Below are 25092 nucleotides of genomic sequence, written 5' to 3'. Positions count from 1 at the left end.
ACCTTAAAATCTGGATATTCTTATTTTCACTTATCCTATCAACACCTGAAAAACAGAAAATATTTAAAAATCTGCTTATTAATATATACAGTACTTCATTATCTCAAATTTATTATTTTCAAAAAGTTAAACTTGCAAGTTCATTTTCATCACCTAAGATCTTGACAATACTTCAACTTAACATGTACATACAATAGCAACAACGAAAGTTCAAATTCTTCTTCCTTTGGGTTTATCTTGTATATGAAAGTATTGCCATTTTAAATTTACAGCACTTAAAATGGCACCTGCAGCACTTATCTACACTAAGTTTACACAACAGAACACGGTCAACCACATGCTCCCTATTTTGCTGTACTTAGTGGCTCAGTCGTGTACGACGCTTTGCGATCACAGGGACTGTAGCCCGCCGGGCTCTGTCCATGGGATTCTCCCGGCAAGAACACTGGAGTGGGTTGCCATGTCCTCTTCCAGGGGATCTTCCCAGCCCAGGGATGGAACCCAGATCTCCAGCATTGCAGGTGGATTCTTTACCATCTGAGCCACCAGGGAAGCCCATGCTATTGGTCCAACGCTAATCTTGTATATGTCAACATTCCAGACGCAACTTTTCTCCAGGTACTTCCAAACTAACTTAAATAGATCCCCTGAATATCTTCTGACCATGTAAGCTGCTTTTCACTGCTTGGTGATGGTAACCAAGATGACCAAGGTGACCAGGTAACAGCTCTTGTGTTTGGTTAGAAAAGTTACTGAGTAGAGGAAATTCTATCTATAAATTAGCAATAGGTCTATAAATCTTAAACAATGGAGCTGAGAAAAACAACTAGGAATTTTGGAATATCTCAGTGGCATCTAAGTGAGCAGCTGCCTCTCTGGAAAAATGAATGACAACACAAATATCAAATCATAATGTAATAACCAGTGTTATATATCATTTAACCTCAATTGAAAAAAAGAATGATGGTGTTCCACGTGCAGAATGAGGACTAACGAACAGAAGTAAAGGGAGCTCAGAGTAGAGAGGGGCATTCTAAAAACTGAAGCACCTTCAATATATACACAGTGGACCTCCTTGTGAGGGGTTCAAGCTGAACGTGGATGAGCATTTGTTGGGATGACAACGGCCACTGGCCTTCCTCTCGTGGCAGAGTGTTGAACTAGAAGAATTGTAAAATCTTCTCCAATCTGGACATTCTATGATTTCATATGGAGAAACTTCAGCAAAAAGATGACCCCAAATACAATGACTTCTCACAGGCGATTCCAGTCAGAAAAGCCAGACAGGGATAATTCCACTGCTTCCAGAAAATTTCATGCTTTGTTGTTAAAAAAATTGAGGGGGCTCTAGATTCATCTTTATCCCAAATCTGGTCTCTCTGCATTCCTACCTAACCTATTTCCTAGGATGTTCTCAGATAGTGATACCATAAAGCCAGCTTTCCAAGTCAGACATTTCAGTGTCTTCATCTGTTATTCATTTATCCAAACTCCACCTTCTGTTGAGTAATACCTTTTAAATCAGTGAAGGAGACTTAAATGTGGTCATAAGTTATAAGGAAGGAATCCTGGCTTTGCAGCTTATTTTTAGTCCTACTGTATTCTTTCATGCTTTAACCAACTCTTACTAGACCTGCTACAAAATCCATTACAATGATCCTTCTAAGTTTCAGTTTCTTACAATCTTCCTTTAACATCAGAGCTATTCTGCCACAACTTGCTCAAAAACAACAGCTTAAACTAAGACTAGCCCTCAAAGCCCTTTACGATCTGGCCTAACCAACCTCTCAGCCTCATCGCCTTCGTCTTCACTCCCCTGACACACACACTGTGTCCATTCAAAGCTGTGTCCTGAGCAAGTCCTGCTCTTTCAGGACCCTCCTTTATTTACACTCTTTTTCTTCCTCCTTTCTCCCCTGAAAACCCGTCTCCAGTTTAGTTTTCAGGGAAGTAGAGAAAGGTTCAAAACCATAGCTGGTAGCAATGTACACTGATCCAGCCTTAAAATCAAGGTTCTAATAATAAGGGAAAGAACACTACCCAATGCCTCTGAAAGATATAATTTAATGTGGGGAACTGTATTTGGAGGACATGCTTTCCTCACTCTTCCCACATCAAAAGTAGTAAAATTTAATTAAATCATCCATGCATATAAAACACTTACACAGTAAGCCTCTGGTAATTATTAATTGCTGTTAGTAGCATTTTGATGGTTTACAGGGTATTGCCACTATGAATAGTGCCTCTGTAAATAACTAGAGAGAGAGCTTTTGTAAGATCATGACCAATCACGTTTCTGCCCTTGTGGATCTTATATTCTAACAGAGAAAGACATTAACAAAATAAATCAGAGGGAGGTGGGAGGGGGGACCGGGATGGGGAATACATGTAAATCCATGGCTAATTCATTTCAATGTATGACAAAAACCACTGCAATGTTGTAAAGTAATTAGCCTCCAACTAATAAAAATAAATGGAAAAAAAATAAATAAATAAATCAAAAATATAGTTTTGGAGAGTGGTCAATTGCAATGATGAGAATAACATAGAGTAGTGACATAGAGTTGAGGAGTTGAGGCTACTTAGTAGGTCAGGGAAGGACTTCCTGAAGTGATATGTGAGCTGAATGACAAAAAGTCAGCTCTGCAGAGAACTGGGGAAGATCCTAAGAGGAAGTACCACACGAAAAGGTCTGGAGATAAGAAAGACTACGTGTTCACAGCCTGCCAGGGAGGAGGCTAGTGGAGCCTGCACATAGCCCGGGGAGAATGGGAGGTCCGCTTATAGACAGCCGGTTGTGTACTGTGTCCAAAGAAACACTGGGCTTTTTAGCAGTTCCTTTCCTAAATTATCTTGAGAAGTTGCTGGTGAGCTGGCTGGTTGTAGAGTTCACCGGACCTTGAAAAAGCTACACTAAGGACTTGGAGGTTTATTCTAATTGCAACGGAAAGCCATGGAGCATTTTAACCAGAGGCAGATAATCTTCCAGCGGCTGGGTGGGAAATAGGCTGAGAAGAAACAGCGGTCAGTTTTGAAGCCACTGGAGTAGTTCTGCAGAGGGATTAAAACCTTAACTCTAAAGTAGGCCAGTGATCAAAAGCAGACTGGTGCTGGCGTTGGGAATGGAGACTGATGACAAATGGGTACAAGCGATCTTTTTTGGGCGATGGAAATGTTCTAAAACTGAATCATGGTGACTTAATAAAAATCATATATACTTAACATTGATGAATTTTATGGTAAGCAAATTAAACCTCAAAAAAGCAGTTCAAAAATAAAGCAGACTGGCTACTCTTTGTACATTTCTGTAATGCTTTGTGGAGTAAGAATAGGGATGCAAATTAGCTGCTTGGGACCCAGAAGTCAATCAATTAAATCTGAACACTTTTTTTCCCCTGCATCCTAATCCTAAATATTGCTAAGTGTCTTAATTTCAAGATAACTAAAGATTGCTTTTAACTTCCTTATGGAAGCACTTTAGCATTGCCTCTTTTCTCCTGGATTGAACCCAGAACTCAATTTCCAGGTGTCTGCAGCTCTTATTTGATATACACATGATAGATATCCAATAACATCTTAGCTAAGGACCAAACCTAAGTCATTTTGTACCTACATTCTCTTAACCAGAGCAAATGCAGTGATATATTAAAAGAAACACAGAGAAAGTTCAAAGAAAATTACTTTAGTGCTAGACCATCTCTTTCTAATGCAACTTATTTTCCCTTCTCACCAAATTCTCTGTTTAAATCTTTTCCTTAGGATGTACAGGGTTCAGGAAATACTCAATGGTCTCCACTACAACACCTGCCACTGCCCCAGCTGGAAAGGTTTAAAACATTCATCAATACAGGCCTGATTCTATGTGACTTATAAGCATAATTGTATGTATTAGTTTCATATAATCACCGTAACAAGTTACCAAAAGCTTGGTGGTTTAAAACCATAGCCATTCATTCTTTTACAGATCTGGTGCCAGAAGTTCAAAATCAGTCTCACAGGGCTGAAATCTCAGTACTAGCAGGGCTGTGCTCCCTTCAAAGGCTCAAAGAAAGAATCCATTTCTTGCCTCCACCAGCCTCTGGTAGTTGCTGGCATTCCTTGGCTTGTGGCCACATCACTCTAATCTGTGTTCACAATGCAGTCTCCTCTTCCCTGTCTAATTTCCTCTGCCTCCCTCAAGGATTCTATTGTTTGCATTTAGGATCCACTCAGATAACCTTTCTAGTTCAAGATCCTTGACTTAATCATACATGCAAAGACCTTCTTGGCTTATCACATTTATGGTTCCAGGGATTGGGACCTGACATTTTTGGGTGGCCCTTATTTAGCCTACTATACCAAATCATCTGAGGGCTTCTAGTGTGGGAACAGGTGGTTTGCAGAGGCCCTATTTAATGAACTGTGGATGTGAATGGCCCTAATATACTAAATAGACAACACTGAGTCCTCCTGTAAACCACAATGGTAAGGAGTCTGCATATACAAAATAAACTGTCAATGTCTGCCCTCAATTCAGGAGTATAAAAATGTCTCCAGGGCATAAAAACCATTTTACCCACAAGACAAATAAAGATAACTGTATAAATCTAAAAACAATATAGGTGGGAGCACCAGGCATCTCCTATGCTCCCCCACCTTCACCCCATGACTTTACAAAGAGACAGTCCTGCCCCGCTGCATTCAGGGACAGTGGAAGGTGCTGAGCCTTCCTTTCCAGAATGGGTGGCAGGGGAGGAAGCAAGAAGTGGATGCCAGTCAAAAGACCCTGAGAAATAGCCAACTTCACTTTTCTTCTACTTTCCCTTGCTCTTAAAGTACACCAAGATGCATGAACACCACAGGGCTCTTCAGGTCTATTATATACTCCTACTTTTCTGGCTATTCTATCTATTCATTCTATTAATTTTTGAGAGCTTGATGCTGAAACTCCGACTAAAAATCGTAATTTATCCACTTAAAAATAATTATAATATACAGTGGAACTATATATTAATTTTGTTCTGTATTGTCCACGTCTCCTGTAAATATGTGATCATACTTTCACAATTTAAAAAAGAAAAAAATAAAGATGCATGAACTCAACCTGGAACAAGAGCCTCAGTGGGGACTGGGAGCAGAGTTTTGTGGGAGAGGGTGGACTCATCTGAGAACTCACTGTTTCTGATAGATACCGATAATGATACAGAACCAGATTCCCACTTAACAGACAGGGTTCCAGCTGAGAGGGCCCTTGAACAGCATTTAATACAATCTCATTTGGATTAGACTGTCCAAGGTTACACATTACTCATTATGTCTCTGTCTTCCCTATTCCCCCCCTTGTCTGCCAGAGAAGCTGGGTAGAAACAGGAGTTAGCAGTAATGTTGGAACAACAGGATCCTATCGTTTCTACCAAAAGGAGTACTATAGTCCTACAGATCAGCCACCGTCCCCGGAAGCCTTGATTCCTGAAAACAACGGCAGTCCCTCCTAGTAAAGAAGCAATTTATTGGGCATCCATCATGTGCAAAACAAACGCAAAGATCTGGAAGGTTCCAGAAAGGAAGATGTGCAGCCTCGGGTCCTCTGGCGAACGACCCACCTCCTCACCCGGTCCCCCGGTCGCGCCCGCCCTTGTACCTGCTACCAACGCCTCATCCTAAGAGACCGGCCCCATCCCCGCGGGGCCGCCGGCGGGCGCGGCGGCCGCACCTGCGTCGACTGGGCGGCGGCGGTGGCGGCGGCGGCGGCGCGGGACCGAGCCCCGCCCACCAGTGCGCCAGCTCCCCGTGCGCTCGGGCTCGCGCCTTGCCTGCTCCAAGCGAGCCTCGGGGGCAACCGTTGGGCATCTCGCCCGAGAGTGGGGAGGGAGCTGGGGGGATGGTGAACTAACCATGTGGGGACCACCTCCGGCCGCAGACTCCGCCCCTAGACGCCGTCGCCCGGGCAACCGAGCGCTATTTCCGCCCTCCCTCCGCCCTCCCGCCTCGCCCGCCCAGCGTCTCCATCCTAGGAGCCCTGACTGAGGGGGCTGCTTGGCATCAAATCCTGCCAGCCCTACTCCACAAGCGACCCCGATTCGGGCTTCCAATTTATACTCTCTGCCACTCACGGCCATTCTCTTTATCTGCGGCCTCCTAACCGGTATCCACGTCCTGCTCTTGCCCTCCGTCACCGGAACGCCCCAGGCTATGCTCCAAGTTGCTCCGCAGAGGATCGTCCCCAATTCTTTACCGATCCGCATAAATCCTGTCTGTATTCACAGTCTAAGAATCAAGCCAATATTGGCGTTGCTAGTCAGGCCTCCCGGCCCGCCTTCTAACAGTGGCCCCTCCCACCCCAACCTACCTCTCAATTCCCCTTTGTCTATCTGCCTTTGCTTATCCTGAACCTCTGTCCGCAATGTTTCGCAAGGTTCAGAAGTGCCCTCAGAATAGCTGACCCTCTCGCCTCCGGAGAGTTTTCTTCCGCTGTGATTCAGTTGCTGTCTGTCGTCATCTCTGTAACATAGAACTTATCATATACTGTGATTACACGCTTAGACCTCTCCGGACTGCCTAAATTAGTGCTCAGATGGAAGAAATCCAGAAAGGGCCTGAGTGTGATGGATGCCACCTGTCAGCGTTAATGCTATTAGCAGTGGCACTATAAGGACATCTCCAGCGAATAACTTTTTATGTGTGAGTTGATTGGAAATATTAATAAATCCTACATTGCATAATGTAGTTTTAAATTTTCATAAAATTAGTATTAAATACCACTAATGATCGCTTTTTATTGTACCTATAATATAAATTTATTGACCTGGATAATCTTGCCTATAGAGTCAAGTATTTTAATAGGGAATGAGAATATTAAATGGAAGGATGAATGGTTTAAATTTTGTGGCTAGACAGCAATGTTTAATTCTTTGGTTCTAAACTTTTATTCTGTTAAAGCACAACTGTGTTCTTAGGGCAAGAAAATGCTTTAGTTACCTAATATGTGATTTCCATTGATGTGTCATGTTTATATTTGGACCCTAAGAACCAAGAAAGTTCCTTTTTTTATTCTTTTTGAAGTTGTTAACTGAAATATGTTCATTGGAACACTATAAAACTATTTAAACCCACATATATGTGTGAACATTATAATTTTATTATAAAATTCTTTTCATTTGAAGTGCCTTGCAGTTTTACTTCATAGTATGTTTCTGATAATTTAAAAGAGATTCTTAGCTTTTAAAATTAAAAATGTAGAGATAAAGGAAGGGGTCTAGAGTTCCTATACCATTCATCCAGTCATTTGAACGTGTATTCATAGAAACCTGACATGCAACATGCAAAGGTGTTGAAAATAGAGCCATGAACCAAAAAAACTCCTGTCCTCATGGAGTTTACACTCTTGTAGAAGATGAGCAATGAGCAGAAAGACAAGTTCAAATATATCAGATGGGGATAAGTGTAGATGAGGTAGGGTATGGAGGTTAGAGAGAGTAGGTACCATTTCATGTGTGGTCTGAGAAGGTCTCATTGATAAAGTTGGAGAAGGCAATGGCAACCCACTCCAGTACTCTTGCCTGGAAAATCCCATGGATGGAGGAGCCGGGTGGGCTGCAGTCCACGGGGTCGAGAAGAGTCGGACACGACTGAGCGACTTCACTTTCACTTTTCACTTTCATGCATTGGAGAAGGAAATGGCAACCCACTCCAGGGTTCTTGCCGGGAGAATCCCAGGGATGGGGGAGCCTGGTGGGCTGCGGTCTATGGGGCTGCACAGAGTCGGGCACGACGGAAGCGGCCTTGCAGCAGCTGCAGCATTGATAAAGTGACGCTGAGCAGAGGTCTGGAGGACTGGAGAGAGGAGCCACGTTGTAGAACAGAGCTTCCCAAGGATGTGCTTGGGGTACTGAAGAATAAGACACAGCAGTGTGTGTAACACAAATATGCGCCAATAAAAAAATAATAATAATTGAAAAAAATTCAGCCAAAAGGCCAGATTGGCCTGAGCAGATTGCCTTTTCTCCTCTATGCTGTTTCTGTCATTGAGGTCAACCACCATGTCTTTGAAGCTGGCTCTGGTTTTTCCAAACTAAACTTATGCGCTTTATCAAAACTATCTATTGTTTAAGATCTTAATACTGCGGTTCTGCTGAACCATATTCTTATTAAAATCCTCTACTTCTCATAAGTTTATTGATATATTTCTACCAGATTTTAGAATTATAATTTACTACAATAATTCCTGTAACAGTTATAATTTTATACCAGGTATCTAATGTTTAGTATATGTGATCAGGTATTATTATTATTATTTGGTTCTTTATGCATTTGACAATTTCTATGACATCCACCCACAACCATGCGCAGCATGGTGAAGGGGTGAACTGATTAATTACAGCATCATATTTTACAACGTTTCTTTACCTGTTACAAGTACTTAAAAATTTTTTTTTTTACTGTGGTAAAATACATTAACATAAAAGTTACCATTTTAACCATTTTAAGTGTTTAGTTCAGTTAAATTCACATTGCTTATGTGACCATCACCACCATCTATCTCTAGAACATTTCCCCAAACTGAACTCTGTACTCATTAAATTCTAATTCTTCATTCACCCTCCCTCCAGCCCCTGACAACTACTAGTCTACTTTCTACCTCTACCAATTTGACTCTTCTTAGAACTCATATGAGTGGAATAATACAGCATTTGTCCCACCGTGACTGGCTTATTTCACTTAGTATAATGTCCTCAAGTTTCATCCGTGTATGTATCAAAATTTCCGTCCGGGGAATACATGTAAATCCATGGCTAATTCATTTCAATGTATGACAAAAACCACTGCAGTGATGTAAAGTAATTAGCCTCCAACTAATAAAAATAAATGGAAAAAAAAAAAAAAGACTGAATTAATGTTCCACTATTATGTGAGATATATATATACATAAAATAATAATAATAGTATAAAACTTCACATTTTGTGAACTTCACATTTTATCCATTCATTCATTGATGGGATTCTTGTATTTTTAAAATTTTATTCTATCTTATTTATTATTTTTTTACAGTGCCAGGCAGAATGTGGGGTCTTAGTTTTCTAATCAGGGATTAAACCCATGCCCCCTGCAGTGGAATCTTAATCACCAGTGGACCGCCAGGGAAGTCCCTTGAGTTTTTTTTAAACTGACCTTATTGAGGTGTAATTTCTGTTCATTTAACTGCATTTATTTAAAGTGTACCATTTGATGTGGTTTCATAGATACACATTCAACCCTTGAGCAATAAGGGTTTGATCTACTTATACACAAGTCTACTTACACTCGAATTTCTTTTTTCAATAAATAAATTCTACAGTACTACACAGTCTGCAGTTGATTGACTCCTCGACACAAAATTGGGGGAAGAGAGGGCTGACCATAAAGTTAACTGTTTTGATTTTTGACTGCAAGGGTCAGGGGGAGGGGATTCTATGCCCCTAAATTTCATGTTGTTCAAGGACCAGCTGTATACCTGTGAAACTACAGCTTTGATCAAGACATGGCATTTTCATCATTCCTGAAAGATGTGAACTGATTGTGCTCTGACAGTTTTGTGACAGCCCTCAGGATGGTGAGTGAAGCTGATGCTGTAAACCACAAATCCAGCATCCATGGCCCCTCCCCTCCTTTCTCAGGGAGCCCCACTTTGAGTATCCACATTCTATAGAGCTAGGACACTGCTTCAGGGGCAGTTCTAGCAGGTGCATCTTGATGATTTTTAACTAATCTTCAGGCTTCCAGTCCTCTTCCAGTCCTCATTTCAAGCGACTGTCTTCAGGTGAGGCTTCTTGGCATTTCAGCGTGAGGGAAGGTCGGCTTGGAAGTTTTCCTCACCCTTCAGAAAGAGGCACATGAAGAGATAATTTTTTGGTTTTTTTTTTGCCTCTGAAAAGTTGCCTAGAGAGACTGTGCAAAGTTTAAAATAAGGTTGATTTTTGTCTATTTGGGATGGTTCTGAAATGTTCTTTCTAAGAAAATCTAAATAACCTTCCAAAGGTACAATTTAACAACTGTGTACATTTCCTTTGATGACTATTTAGTAAGCCAGAAGAGCCACTAGATGTCACTCTGAGTTTTTTTATTTTCAGAGACAACCCAGTGAATTTTCAATCTTTGAAATACTAAATTTAAAGGCATTCAAAACACCCAATAAGTTAAAAATCACATTTAAAATGCTAAAACAAAAGAGAAAGACACACAGGTTGCTATGAAAAAATCAAGGAGTGAATATTTTGAAAAGAACATATTTTTCCTGAAGTAATGTTAACAAATAGAGTGATGCATGATTTCTAAGAAATCGGAATGATGATTAGGCAAGTGACATTTAAAAGCACATTTGGAATAGGTACTCCAGAAGGACAGGAGAGTCAACTGTTTTTGAACTGAGTCAACAGTGATTGAACTGTTTTTTGCTCTGGGGCCATATTCACAGTAACAGCAAGATGAACAATTACAACATTGGGAATCTTTCATACAGAGATAAAAAGTTGTGAGGTATGTGGAATCTATTTATTAGAAAGGAAGAACTTGATAAGAAAGCAAAAGTAATTCTACTTTAGAGGCACAAAGAAGGAGGGAAGAAGTAGAAAAAGAGAAAACAACATTCAAAGCTACCTCTGTGAGACAGCAGTGTGTGTGTGTGTGTGTGTGTGTGTGTGTGTGTTCAGTCATGTCCGGCTCTTTGTGACCCCATGGACTGTAGCCGGCCAAGCTCCCCTGTCCATGGAACTTTCCAGGCAAGAATACTGTAGCAGGTTTGTCATTTCCTACTCCAGAGGATCTTCCACCCCAGGAATTGAACTCACAAATCTTGAGTCTCCTGCGTTGGCAGGAGGATTTTTTACCACTGCGCCACCTGGGAAGCTCCCCACGAGACAGCACTAAGCTTCCCTAAACCTTTTCCTAAACTAGGAAAAGCCATGAAGGGTTTCATTGTGTTTACTTGAAACTCTCAGTTGCAAGTAACAGAAACCCAACTCCAGCTATTCAAGGAAAAAGTACACATGTGTTTATAGGCTCACCAAACTGGTAAAAATGGGATAGCTTCAGGTATGGCTGTACCTGGTTGAGGCCAGCAATTCTCAAAATGTAGTCTGGATATCCTGGGAAGTCCTGAGACCCTTTTGGGTCTGCAAGGTCAAAGACATTCATATTCATGGTTCCTTCTACCGTCAGGACCTTGAGACAATAGGGTTGTTTTTCTCTGTCTAGAGAGGGGAGAGGGTCCAATTCATTCTCAAATTAAAGTTTGGGTCCAAGTCACATGCCCTAACAGAAGTTATCCTTATGAATTAGCAGTGCTGGCCACATAAACAATTTTCCTTTAGCCATAAATTGTGCAAAAGACCTACCTTAAACTGAGAGTCCATTCCTAAGGGTCTGACGATTTTAATTTTATGCCCACTTATGCTTTCAAACTGTAGTGCTGGAGAGGACTCTTGAGAGTCCCTTGGACAGCAAAGAGATCCAACCAGTCAACCCTAAAGGAAATCAGTCCTGAATATTCACTGGAAGGACTGATGCTGAAGCTGAAACTCCAATACTTTGGCCATCTGATGTGAAGAGCAGACTCAATGGAAAAGACTCTGAGGCTGGGAAAGATTGAGGGCTGGAGAAAAAGGGGGTGGCCGGGGATGAGATGGTTGGATGGCATCATTGATCCAATGGACATGAGTTTGAGCAAACTCTGGGATAGAGTGAAGGACAGGGAACCGTGTCCACGGGGTCACAAAGAGCCGGACATGACTTAGTGACTGAACAACAAGAAGGCTGCTTGCAGGATGACTCCAGTCAGATTATTTAGGCTTCTTATGGCCTCTATGCACTCACCTTTAAAACAAGGATACTCTGTTTGATTGTGATCAATGGAAAAAGGGGGAAAAAGTTATTAAAAGTTATTCTAATCCTAATCAGTTGCTACACTGTGTCCAACAAGTTCTATATGGTTTATTTTTCAAATTATTTATCAATTTTCAGTAAATATTTATGTCAAATATTTTTGGTGATTATATAAAATAGAGGTTTCATCTGTCCACAAGCCCTGAATTCTTTCTTCATTGCTTACTGTGTTCTTACTTTCTTTCCATTTTGTTTTTGGTAAAAGTAATAAACTTTTAATATTAAATGTTGATTCTATGAAATCCCATGTTTTACAAAGTGAATCAGGAGCAAGATTGTAAATGCCACACACAAAAAAGTACTTTTCAGAAAGAAACTTCATTTACCTTGGTTTTTATTTAAATATCCTCTCTCTGTATACATATATGTTTTAATAATGGAGTGAAAGAAAAGCCTAGATTTCACCTTCTATTCTTTATTTATAAATTAAGTTGTAAAAGGAAGCCCCAATAAAAATTGCATAAATTACTCTTAAGAATCAAACAATGTTTACCATTTACTTTCATTTTGTACACCTTTTGTTTTCACTAAAATACTATCATTATGTTAAAATGAGATTTTACTGTATTTTGTCTTTGAGCTCTATAGATGAAGTTACTACTGAAAAGCAAATAACACTTGTCATGTGTTGTTGTACATTAAACATCATAGAGACTTCTTTGCATATTATATCTGCTTCTTTATTATATTAACTTTTCATTAACGATAGGTACAAACACCAAAATTAAATTGATATCAAAACGTCAGCGTCCAACAGAATTCACATCACATACTTTTAAACAAAAAAAATTTTTAGCAAAATATCCCTTAGAAATAATTCTAAGTTGTTCCAGCTTAATAGCTGGGGCTTCTGGCTAAAAGATACAGTTATCTTGCACTATTTAAGTTTCTAATAGAAAGTTTTCATGTCAAATTTTATATAACATTATTACAAAATTCCATTGCTAACCTGAAATCCGAACAACGTTCCACCTTGAGTGCTTATTACTTGCCACACACTAAGTATTTCTTTTCATTTAAAGAGTGGATAACAAAGAGCCTTGGAGTAGATAACAATTACAATATAGAAGAAAGTCTGTGACCTGTTTGTACTGAAACAAGGAGAAATTTGATTGAGAGTCCTATTTCAAGATGAGAGGCCAGTTATAAATTTTACTTGGCCGTTTTCTTCTAAATGAGCAAAATAAAGTCCTTGTGCTACCACCTTGACACAGACTTAAATGTTTACCGAAAAGCTTTGCAAACTTGGCCGCAGGGCAGAATTGCCCAGGGGTTTTTTTTAAAAAGTGTCAATGCCTGTGTCTCACTCCCAGGGATTCTGCTTTAATTCACCTTTAACAAGGTGGGGTTAGCCCATCAACTATTTTACTACTTGCTAATTAGAAATGAGTACGTACTTTTAACTGTCTATGGTTTATCAAGTGAAAGACTGTTGCGATTGGTCGGGTCTTTGTGGGAGCTGAATTCCGCATAGCAGCGCTTTACAGTGCAGAAAGGTTGCGGTCGCTCTGTTTGCCTTAACCCATTTTCCTCTCACTTCCTTACTCTTTTCTCTTAGAAAAGGCAAGTACAGCCTTGGCGGCAGTAGTGGCTGCTCATCACTGAAAATACCAAGGAAAGGACCGAGCTGCCTCCTGGATATTTTTTCCAGGGAAGGTTAATTCACCGTGCTTTTTCCCATTTTTCTCTACATCCTGGAAAAGCTGTTTTTTGTTTTTTTTTTTTTCCCCAAAAAAACAGATTGAACTTATTGCTGAAAAACAGACAAATAAATTTCAGCACAGCTTGTTTGGAACAAGTTAGAAACTTCTGAAGCTAGCTGAAGCATAGTGAGTGCTTTCTTTCTTTTTTAAAGCTACTTCTGGGAAGATGGGAGGCTATTGTAATGGTAAATTTCACTCAGAGAGGAAGAAAGGGTTGATAATCAATCAAAATTGAGGTATGCAGTTGACTTTTTGCAATTTTCTTACTATATTATAAGACGACTTTAAGTTTCTCTGCATAATCTGCTGGAAAAATTTTGGTGTGGGTGTGTGTGAAATAGAGGCAGTCTGGAGAGTGACAGTGAAAGAAGTTTGTTTCTTTTTTTTTTAACGGAGTGGAGAGATATACACCCCTCTGGGGCTTTAGTGAGAACCGGGAATTCCAGGAGAAGAGTTGCATTCAGAAACGTTGAAGTGAAAAATCCTCCTGGCTCAGCATCTTGGAGTTAAGCTCACAAGAACCTTTTACATCTGAGAGAATTAGTTTCTGAAAACATCTTTTTTGGCCAGTGCGGATTGCGAAGGATGGCATAATGCTAAACACCATTCTCCTGAAACTGCTTCAGGCGTTTAAAATTTAACTCGAAGCATCATGTGTTTGCCATGATGAGGACTACGGAGAACTTCGACGAGACCAGAGCCACACTAACCCCTAACAGGACCTCCAGGGGCCGGTACATTTATCTGGAAGCGTTCCTGCAGGGAGGAGCTCCCTGGGGTTTTACTTTGAAAGGTGGTTTGGAGCACGGAGAACCATTAATCATCTCTAAGGTATGTTGCTTTTTCCAATATTTTTTTCTTTAATCAAACTGCTTTTCCAACTTTTGTCAGATCTCTCAAAAACACAGATAATGCTGAAGATTGTCTGTCAGTTGCTTAATTTGCTGTTTCATACCCTTCTGATTATATCTGGAAATATTTTGCATAGCTTGGTGTTTGAAAGAAAAATGTGTCTGGCGCCTTTATTCTGTGAAATTCCAGGGGAAAATGTGCTTGTCTAATGGATAATCTCTTTTTGTGAATGAAATAGTGTAAAACCAGCTGCCACATGATCTTTTCTGTTGTGAATCAGATTAAAGATTAACCCCCTGGTTAAGGTGGTGGCATGGTATGTATTTATATATGTGCATCTTTATTTAACACGTAACACAGCAAACTCCAGGAGATAGGGAAGCCTGGCATGCTGCAGTCCATAGCGTCACAGAGTCGGATACAGCTGAGCAACTGGGCAACAACAACAAATTTAACATATGGCTAGAGATACACCTGCTCTTTCTCCTTTCAACTAAAAGTGTTATATCTAGCATTCCAAAAGATTTTAGAATTTGTTTGAAATTCTGGATAGTTGATTGCATAAAAATTATTTATTTTTCTTGCACACTTAGAATTATAGAATAAATCAGCTTCCAGTATAGCAAGTCAAGGGCAAAACAGCATTTCTGCCTCTTTATTTATGATTTAAGCCCATTTTTAAATTTTAGTCATCCTGTAACATGCCTCAATTCTTCATTTATGTTTGGTGTGGCAAGGTATACTCATTGAATGAATCCTTTTAATACATTAGGTATAGTGCTTCTACTTTTCTCTACAACTACAGAGATTAAGAAGGATTACAGAGGATGCTTTACAGAATATTGTTGGTTTCTGCCAAACATTTCCTTCAGTTAAAACATAAATGAAAAAAGAAAGATAACAGAAACTTATTTTACAATTTCAGAGTATTAACAGTCTAAAACAGCAGAATATAAGTGCTTTACATATCAAAGCATTACTGAAGAAATATTTCCAGTTGAGGGGAAATTTCTTTTTAGTTAAAGGGTGGGAAAGAGACAAATACTCATTTTGCCTGATCTCTGATACCTATTAAGGTTTGTTTTCTTATCTCACCAAAATAGGTGTTTTGAGAGAGACTAAAATGATTTTTGCTTCCCTAGTTCCTCAGCAGTAAAGAATCTGGAGCCGTGGGTTCGATCCCTAGGTCAGGAAAAGGAGAAGGAAATGGCAACCCACTCTAGTATTCTTGCCTGGGAAATGCCATGGACAGAGGAGCCTGGCAGGCTGCAGTCCATGGGGTCACGAAAGAGTGAGACACAACTGATCAACTAAACAACAGCAACAAAACAATTCTTACTGTGGGTGAGCCAGTGGAATTAGCTTCCGGCAGTCAGCCGGGAGTGTGCAAAATAGCACAGTAAGCTGTGTGACTTTTCCTTTTCTTTCCTAAGAAAACAAAAGATAGGTGTACATATATGTGTATCACGAAGGCTTACAGCTATAAGTAAGCAGAAACCTGATTGATAGTGACCTAAGTAAATTGTGATTAGCTTTTTTCATCTTATAGTAAGTCTGGAGTTAGGTTGTCCAGACAGGGAGAAGCTCAATAATGTCATCAAGAACTTCACTTGGCTCTCCACTCTGCCTTCCTCAGTGTTGGCTTTTATCATTAAAGTTGCAAAATGGATGCCACACTTCCAGCATTGCATCTCCATTCTGGGCAGACTTGTGGCTTTTGGTTTGGAAAGGGTCACCCTCCCTATCAAACTTGTGGTTACATCTCATTGATCAGAACTGTGCCACTTTCCTGTCCTTAGACCAATTACTGGCCAAGGGGAATGAAACTACTATTACTAGTTTAAACCAATCAGAATTTCTCTCCTGGGTTCTGCAGTGGAAACCTACTCTTCCTGATGTCAAAGTATCTCCACCCACTAGTTGAACAAATTGAGGTTCTGTTTTCAGGAAGAGGGAGGTAACAGGTGCTGGGTAGACGGCTGAGAATGTCTGCCACGGACATAAATGTCATCTCTGCATTTCAAAACTCTGATTTACACTCTTATTTTCCTGATCTTTAATGATAAGATATTATGTATGGAACTGTCCTGGTGGGCCAGTGGCTCAAACTCAGCACTTGCAATGCAGGGGCCCAGGTTCAATCCCTGGTCAGGATACTAGATCCCACATGCCTCAAGGAAGTTTGAAGATGCTGTGTTCTGTGACCTGGCTCAGCCAAACAAACAAACAAACCAAAAGTGTTTATTTTTAATAAAAAATAAAAAGAGGGAATAAAGGTCAAGCTGATAAAAGCTAATTTGAACCTTAAAAAAGAAATGACATTATTTATCTGTTCCCTAGAATATGATTAACTGTTAGATCTAATCCTAGCACTAATGAGCTAGGTAAGGCTTCATTTTATCTGCAGAATGGGAATTAACAATTATCTCCCTTATCGATATGTGCGGAGATTAAACGGGATGCAAGCACCTAGAACAGTTAGCACAGGGGCTCGTACACAGGAAAATCTCAAAAAAAACCTTAGCAAGATTATGACTGTTGATTTTCATTACTATAAGATACATTGTGTTAGGATACAAATTTATCTGCTGCATAAAGATCCGAAATAACAATAGCTTAAGCAATATAGAAATTGATGTCTCTTCCACATGACAATGTGAGCTTAAGCTAAACTGAAAGATGGTCCTTTCCACTGTCTTACTTCCATCCCTGGGGTGATGTCCCATCTGCTGGTCCAAGGTGACTTGCCACAGAATCTGCTTTCCAGTCAGTAAGAAGTGGAAAAAGAGTAAAGAGAAGACAGTCTCCTTCCTTTTCAGGGGTATAGTCTGGTGCAATCCGCTATGTCCAGCATGGTAGCCAAGAGCCACATGTGGCTATTTCCAGTTTAATTAAAAGGAACTAAAATGAAATGGGGCTTCCCAGGTGGCTCAGTGGTAAAGGATCTGCCTGCCAATGCAGGAGACACAGGAGATGTGGGTTAGATTGCTGGGTCATGAAGAATCTTTGGAGAAAGAAATGGCAACCCACTCCAGTATTCTTGAGTGGGAAATCCCATAGACAGAAGAGTCTGGCAGGCTGCAGTCTATGGGGTAGCAAAGAATCAGACATGACTGAACACACACACCTAAAATAAAATGCAGTTTTAAATTCTGTTTCTCATATACACTAGCCAGATTTCAAGGGCCACATTGCTCCAAAGCTCTTGAATCTCTCTCTTTATCCTGTCTGTCTGGCAAACTCATATTCATCCAAGCTTCATTTTTTCCTCTCTCTCAAGCTTTCCTGACTTCATTAAGCTGGGTTAGATGGTCTCTCTTCTGTACTCCTGTACATTTATTACAACAAATCATACTTTAAAAAAATTTATGTTGACTGTCTTCTCAGAAGTTTAAAAGCCTGTTGAGAGCCTTTTCCATCTCTACCACATCTAACTTAGAGCCTGGGTACACAAATATTTGCTGAGTAAATGAAAAGGCTATGTCTTATTCATCTTGCATTTCCAAGACGTGGCTGGCAGAGAGTAGGTGTTCAATAACTTTTACTGAATGACTAATCAAAGACAAAACAGAGCAAGGAGCAGGGTGAGCAGGGAGGCAGAGTTCCGTGAGGTGAGGATGCTAGGCACATCTCTGGAGATGGAATGTCAGTTTCCCATGTTGTTCAGCCGCTCAGTTATGTCCGATTCTTTGTGACCCTGTGCATTGTAGCTCGCCAGGCTCCTTTGTCCATGGAATTCTCCAGGCAAGAATACTGGAGTGGGCTGCCATGCCCTCCTCCAGGGGATCTTCCCAACATAGGGATCGAACTTGAGTCTCCTGCATTGGTAGGCGGATTCTTTACTGTACCACCCAAGGAAATCAAGGGAAGGGATAGTACACGTTAAGTCTTTGATATGAAAGACACGTACACTTATACAAAACAGTTATAAGCTGCACCGTATGACAATATAATGAATGAAGTATCATTTTTCTTCAGGTACAAATGAGACGGAAGGATGAATGGGGGAAGAGGAGCTACACAAGGGTGGCAATAAAAGAAATCATTTCCAAATTGCTTTCTTTGGGATTTAATGTCCTTGAAAAGGAAAGGTGGAGTTGAGGAAAGAGCCTCTGTAATCTTCGAACTTCAAAAAGAAAGGGTAGCTTTAAAAAAAAAAAAAAGGATTGTATGTAGAAGCTCAGGTAATTCAATAGTTCAGGAAGTTGGCAGCATGATTTTATTATGACTCACGCAGTATTGTGGCTGAGAATGGTTCCACCTGCTGTGGGGATGCACCTGCCCCTAGGATTCATCAATCAAGTAACAACTAGACAACAACAAACAACAACCAGTAACAATCACCAGTAAATGCTCGCACTTACTGAGTGCCCACTAGGTGCCAAGGTCTATTCCAAGAGATCCACATGTGTTAACTCATTTAATTTTCACAGCTCCATGAGGAAGGTGATATTATGAAGTTAGTTTTATACATGAGGACTGAGACCCAGAATTTGAGCAGCTTTCTGAAGCTCTCATGACTGGTAGAAAGTGCTAGAGTTGGAATTTGAATCCAGACATCCTGATTCTCCAGGGTCCTCTACTATTCAGTCACCATGGATACCAAATATTAATATTTGGCTCTGTAGATTCTAGAGCTACGATCTGGGTAAAATATGGGATTAATCTCTTTACTATATATGTTTTTAAATTTATTAGAGGAAAACAAACTTAAAAAATCTTAGTCCTAGAGCTTCCCTGGTGGCTTAGTGTTAACAAACTTAAAAAATCTTAGTCCTAGAGCTTCCCTGGTGGCTTAGTGTTAAATATATGTTTTAAAATTTATTAGAGGAAAACAAACTTAAAAAATCTTAGTCCTAGAGCTTCCCTGGTGGCTTAGTGTTAAGGAATTCACTTGCCAATGCAGGAGACACGGATTCCATCCCTGATCCAGGAAGGTCCCACATGCCATGGAGCTACTAAGCCCGTGTGCCGCAACTTTTGGAACTGTGCTCTAGAACCAATATGTCACAGCTACTGAAGCACATGTGCTTCTCAACAAGGGAAGCCACTGCAATGAGTAGCCTCCACTCACCACAACTAGAGAAAAGCCCACAAAGCAATGAAGACCCAGTATAGCCAAAAATAAATAAATAAAATTTTATATATAATGTTAGCCATATAAAAGTCCCCTAAAAATAGGTATGGGCTTTCCTGGTAGCTCAGCTGGTAAAGAATCTACCTGTAATGCAAGAAGCCCTGATTCGATTCCTGGTCAGGAAGTTCCCCCGGAGAAGGGGTAGGCTACTCACTCCAATATTCTTGGGCTTCCCTCGTGGCTCAGATGGTAAAGAATTTGCCCGCAATGTGGGATACCCAGGTTCAATTCCTGAGTTGGGAAGATCCCTTGAAGGAGGGCATGGCAACCCACGCCAATGTTCTTGCCTGGGGAATCCCCATGGACAGAGGAGCCTGGTGAGTTGCAGTCCATGGGATCACAAAGAGTCGGTCATGACTGAACAACTAAGCACAAAATAGGTGTAGGAACTCCTGTAAGTAGTTTCAGACTCCTGAATGGAGGGGTCACTTGACACTTCTTAGAAAGTATTGTTGGGTGTCTTCACCTAGAGAGAGATTTTTGTGTGTGTGCACTGCTCCTGCTGCCGACAAGAGCTCAGTGGTTTCTGACTCTTTGCAACCCCGTGGACTGTACAAAGGATTAAAACCTCCAATGTACTTCATGTGCTTACATGGCCTAAGACTGTCTAAGAAGCAAAAACATATATGCCAACCAAAAGGAACTATGAGCACGCCAGTTCAGCCTTGGGGAAGAAAAGGAGGGGGAAGGAAGCTTATTTTAGTTACGCGGGGAAATCCTAAAGTGTGTGTTTTACACCCTGACTTCAATGGATCCTTGGGTCTTCTGGAGGAATGGTGACTGAATGGTGACTGAAACTGATTGTGTGTGCTAAGTCACTTCAGTCATGTCTGACTCTGTGTGACCCTATAGACTGTAGCCTGCCAGTCCACTGGATTCTCTAGGCAAGAATACTGGAGTGGGTTGCCATGTTCTGCTTCAGGGGTTCTTCTCAACCCAGCGATGGAAACTGGTCTCTCACATCTCCTGCATTGGCAGGCAGGTTCTTTGCCACTAGCACCACCTGGGGAGCCCCTGAAACAGATTGTCCTGAAGGCAACTAGATTGTCCTTCGACAAACCCAGGAAAGCTGTCACCAGCGGAGAGCTCCTTGAACCAGTCAAGCAGAGGTCCTCTCAGAAGAGCTTGTGGATAAATGAAGTGTTTCTGGATGGTCCTGTTGTGGGAAATGATTGCACTTGTTCAGAAAAATTGGACGCCTCGAAGGGTTGGGCTGGAGGACAGAGTATCTAAAGCTGCCACAGGCAGGAGTCTGGTGCTAAACACCTGTTATCTGGTCCTCTGTTCTTAGCCTCTGATGTCACTTGTAGAAAACAAATAAAGGAAAGGCATTTTTTTCCGTGTGTGTTAAAAAAATCCTGGGCCTCAGGATTGAAGGTTGGCCATTGTATCTTATGTCACTGATACGAGGAGCACATTCCTGATTCCTACCCCCGAGAGGTGTCTTTGCTCTGACTGGACTCTCCTACGTGCCAGCCACAGGTAGATCTTCAAAAAATGGCCCTGTTACTCTACCAGGCCAGCAGCTCTCATGAGTGACAGAACTAGGGGATCCCATCAACATGTGCCCATTGCCAACCCCCTTTACTATAAGTGTATCCCTTGATCAGAGGGGATGTGATGTAGGATCCTATTGAGGGGATCAAACACTTGTAAGCCCCCAAATGTCAATGCTGACTGAAGGCTTATGGTTAGGAATATGTGTCCGTTCCAGTCCAGAGGAACAGCTGCCCCTTCCAGAGTAAAAAGGTCCAATGTCATCAACTAGCCACCAAGTAGGTCATTGGTTTCTATGAGGGATGTTGAAACAGGTAAGTTCAGCATTTATCTCTGTTGCTGGCCAGTTGAACCTTTGGCAGCACTGATAGCTAAATCAGCCTTGGTGAGGGTGGGGCCCCTGCTACTGGGGCCTCCATCCCTGCCACCTGCCACCTGTGTTTGCGAGCTTGTTGTGCCAATGCCAAGGTGGACTATGACACAGACTTCAGCTGGCTGTTGGTTCCGTCTTCCACACCATTACCCCTCCCTCTCTGAAACTGCTTCTACCACCTACATCACCATCATTCTCTTCCTCTCAATCTAAGTCACAGCCTTCCTCTACCAAGGCTTGGCTCACTATCCCAGCTCAGCCCCATCTTTCCATTCTTGATGTATAAGGGAGTGTGTTTGTTAGGTGACATCAGATGTTAACCTCAAACACATGTCCCTTGGCTTCCTGGTGTCTGACACTACTCAGATATTAAAATGGATTCTTTCACTGGATTTTCCTAGCCTCAGTGATATGAGCTCATCCCTGAATCCTCTTCATAATTCCTCCTCTGAAGACAGTCATCTGAAACACCCTAATCAACCAGCCATTTTGAGATAAAACGAACTGCCTCACTGCATTGTGAGAAGCCTTGGAAATAGAAACAGTCCATAGGCTGGGAAATGATTCATTGGGAACATACTTAAATTGTCTTGATGAACATGTTGAGATTTCCTCATTGCTGGTTTTTCTATATCCATGTTTCCACACTGAGCACTCTACCACCTTCTAGCTTCCTTAGTGATCCTCAGTTTCAACATACCAATATCAGCCAGACAATCTCTCTTGGTCCATTTCTTCTGCATTAAAATAAGAATTATCTTATGAGTTTATGAGCCCTGGTTTCTGAGTTCAATGTGAAATTGTCTTCTAGGCAGTTCCCCCAGGACCTTGAGCTGGTTGATTTAGTTCATCCCAAAGTCACCTTTTCCATCTTTTTCCAAGAACCAAGCTTGATTAGCTTGTTATTGACCTTTTAAAATAGCCAGTGTTTTCTGAGTTTCCTTCCCTACTGTTCTTGCTCTTTCCTTTAACACCCTTTACCCTTCACAATAGGGTAGCCTCATCTCTCTGCTGTCCTGAAACCAGCTTGTCTGGTCCCTCATTGTTCCATCCCCCTCTGTCCTGAATTTGTATCAAGTCTTCCTCTTGTGTCCCCAGCACCTTTATTCATGCCATCTTCTAGTACAGTTTAGTTGTTTGCATTTGGCCAATAAATTGTAATCACTTTAAAGTCAAAAGAGTTTTACTCACACTGTACATCTTGTTTCTTCTAGTAAAATACTTCCCATTTCACATGCAACGATTGCTCAGTAAATGTTGAATGGCCTATAGGTTGTTAGAGCTGTAAAGAATCTCAGCAATCATCTTATTCAACTTCCTCATTATACAGAGAGAAAACTGAAACACAATAAAGTTAATCTATTTGCCAAGATGGTTTCTGCCATAGCAAACAAATTGTGTGTGCTTCTGGTTAGGCTGCTCACTTCTGGAAGCTAAGGACATTTCTTTCCTTTTCTTTCCTCCCTCCTTTTCTTCCTTCTTTCTTTCTCTTCTCCACAGTGTTTAAACTATGCATAGCCATGATGAAAATGAAAATAACGAAGAAGACAAATGAATATTAAAAAGGATCTTCTTTAAAGTCTTTGTTAGAAAGATGTCAAGGGCAATGTGCAAACATGCTACTAGGAAATGCTGCTTTAAAGTATAAGATAAATTGGTTGAGTTTGACTTTCAATTTAATGATGTCTTGCACATATGTAATGTTTGGTTCAATGTCTGTTGAATTGAATTGACTGGGAGAAAAAGGGAAAATTTGTATTTTTGATTTAACCATTTATAAACTATCTAAACTGCTTAAGGTGTTATGTATTGTTAGACAAAGACCAAATTTGTGATCCTGTCAATGTTGTTGGAAATAACTTCTCTTCAAGTAGTACGCTGAGGTGGTGTGACAGATGGCTTTTTGCATCTATGAGAACTCTGCTTTCCTTTAAAACTATAGCTTCCCAAGGCACTGCCTCCTTTGCTAGGAACACAATTTAAGAAATACTTGTCTGTCTCAGTAAATCCACAATATGATTGGAAACACATAATGAGAGACTTTCTACCAATCTTTGAAAAAGCAAAACCCCAAAGGACATTCTGGATCTTAGCTAACCAACAGACAGATTTTTCCACTTCTCTCTTGAGGTACTTCCAAACATCGAGCATCTTGATCTAAAGAGCTACAGTCACTGTTCTCCCTCTCCGTTCTTCCCATCCATCTCCTGTGCTCTGACATCCTGGGCCCTTATCAACAAAAGGAAGTGAAGCAAAGACGCTTTGCTATATCTGAGCGCTTTTTCTCCCCCTCTTCTAATGACTAGCCCAAGAGAGAACTTGCGTATTTCCACCTGTAGAACGGAAGTGACAGTTCCTTCCTGCCTTCAAAAGAGTCTTTTCTAACTTCACAGACAAGTGTGAAGAACTCTCTGTCCTGGGCATCTGAGCCTGAATTTCCTCTTACGTCATGTACTTTTTTTTATTCCTCAGCCATTCATGCATCTATTCATTATATCCTTCTCAAACTTGAACTGCATTTTACCTTAGAGGTTTATGAGCTCTAACTAAAGTCTTTATTTTTCAATGCCCTTTAATATATCTGTATTGCTTTAGGTTATAACTTCTACGTTATCTTTTTTCTTTTCATTTTAATCAAGGCTGTCCAATATAGCAAAATACACATCCCAGACAATATAGGGCTTGGAGTGAACATAAACAAATTTCATTTCATTTCATTCATAGTCTTAACTGGCTGTGTCACTGTGGCAAGTAACATAGTTTTCCTAAACCTGTGTCCTCATCTTTAAAAATGGAAATTCTCACCTAATGGAATTGTTATAAGAGTTCAAAGGATTAAACTATACAACAGTGCTTTGAAATGACAAAGCACATCCAAAGTTTAGTTATGATGTGATATTATGGACTGGTGGGAGACTAGTAGATACCAAAGTTAGCAACTCACATAACAAAGATGATACTTGACTGACTTTCTGTATCATGGCCTAAATGGATAATTGTTGTTAGTTTCTACCTGAACAGATAATTCCCTGCCCCTGTGGAGCTTATAATCTAGTAGAAATAGACTAGTGGGAATCATGTTTATACATTTTAATTTCAGAGTTGGTAAGTGTTATTACAAAAAAAGAAAAAGATGAGTTCCAGAATGGTAGTATCTGTTGGGTAAAGAGGTATGGGGAGCAAGGTTTACTTTAAATAGGGTAATTAGAGAAGTGTTTTCTGATAAAATGACTTACGAGTTAAGACTGGTGGATGAGATACAAGAAATCAGATGTAAAAAGGTTTGTAAATTAGGTTGAGGAAGGAAAGTCTTGGAATGTTTCAGAAGCGTGAAGAAAGGCATTTGAGGAGTAGAGTAGGTGTCTTATTCTGTTTGGATTGTTATAACAGAATGTCATAGACTGGGTGACTTACAAACAAATTTATTTCTCACAGTTCTGGAGGCTGGGAGGTCCAAAATCAAGGCACTGGCAGATTCAGCATCTGGGGAGGGCCCACTACCTGGTCCATAGATGGCATCTTCCCACTGTGTCCTCATATGGTAGAAAGGGCAAGGGAACTCTCTGAGGTCTCCTTTATAATAGCACAAACTCCATTCATGAGGGCTCTACCCTCGTGACCTAATCACCACCCA

General features: G+C 40.7%; 2 protein-coding genes across 18 annotated transcripts in view; one reads left to right on the top strand and one right to left on the bottom strand.

Annotated features, from left to right (window-relative positions):
- The window catches only part of CCDC158 (coiled-coil domain containing 158), a 76446-nt gene extending 70209 nt beyond the window's left edge, over positions 1-6237 (bottom strand). For 11 of the 17 annotated variants that reach the window (XM_020894669.2, XM_020894665.2, XM_020894673.2 and 8 more), the window contains exons 1-2: positions 5621-5831; positions 3-45 (exon numbers count right to left, since the gene is read on the bottom strand). The gene's annotated coding sequence lies outside the window, so the exon portion shown is untranslated. Of the gene's footprint in view, positions 1-2; positions 46-5620; positions 5834-6092 lie in introns of those variants that run through there. The other 6 variants (XM_070458270.1, XM_070458271.1, XM_070458276.1 and 3 more) reach the window with 5 other exon arrangements.
- A 7398-nt stretch (positions 6238-13635) lies between these two features.
- SHROOM3 (shroom family member 3) overlaps positions 13636-25092 on the top strand; it is a 318505-nt gene continuing 307048 nt past the window's right edge. The window contains exon 1 of the mRNA XM_020894678.2: positions 13636-14430. Coding sequence (XP_020750337.2) covers positions 14263-14430 — 168 coding nt within the window. The 5' untranslated portion in view covers positions 13636-14262. The remainder of the gene's footprint in view (positions 14431-25092) is intronic.

This window comes from Odocoileus virginianus, chromosome 29 (assembly GCF_023699985.2).
Source record: "Odocoileus virginianus isolate 20LAN1187 ecotype Illinois chromosome 29, Ovbor_1.2, whole genome shotgun sequence".
NCBI classification, from domain to species: Eukaryota; Metazoa; Chordata; class Mammalia; order Artiodactyla; family Cervidae; genus Odocoileus; species Odocoileus virginianus.
Note: the sequence above shows the minus strand (reverse complement) of the source record. Positions and strands in the feature narration are given on the sequence as shown.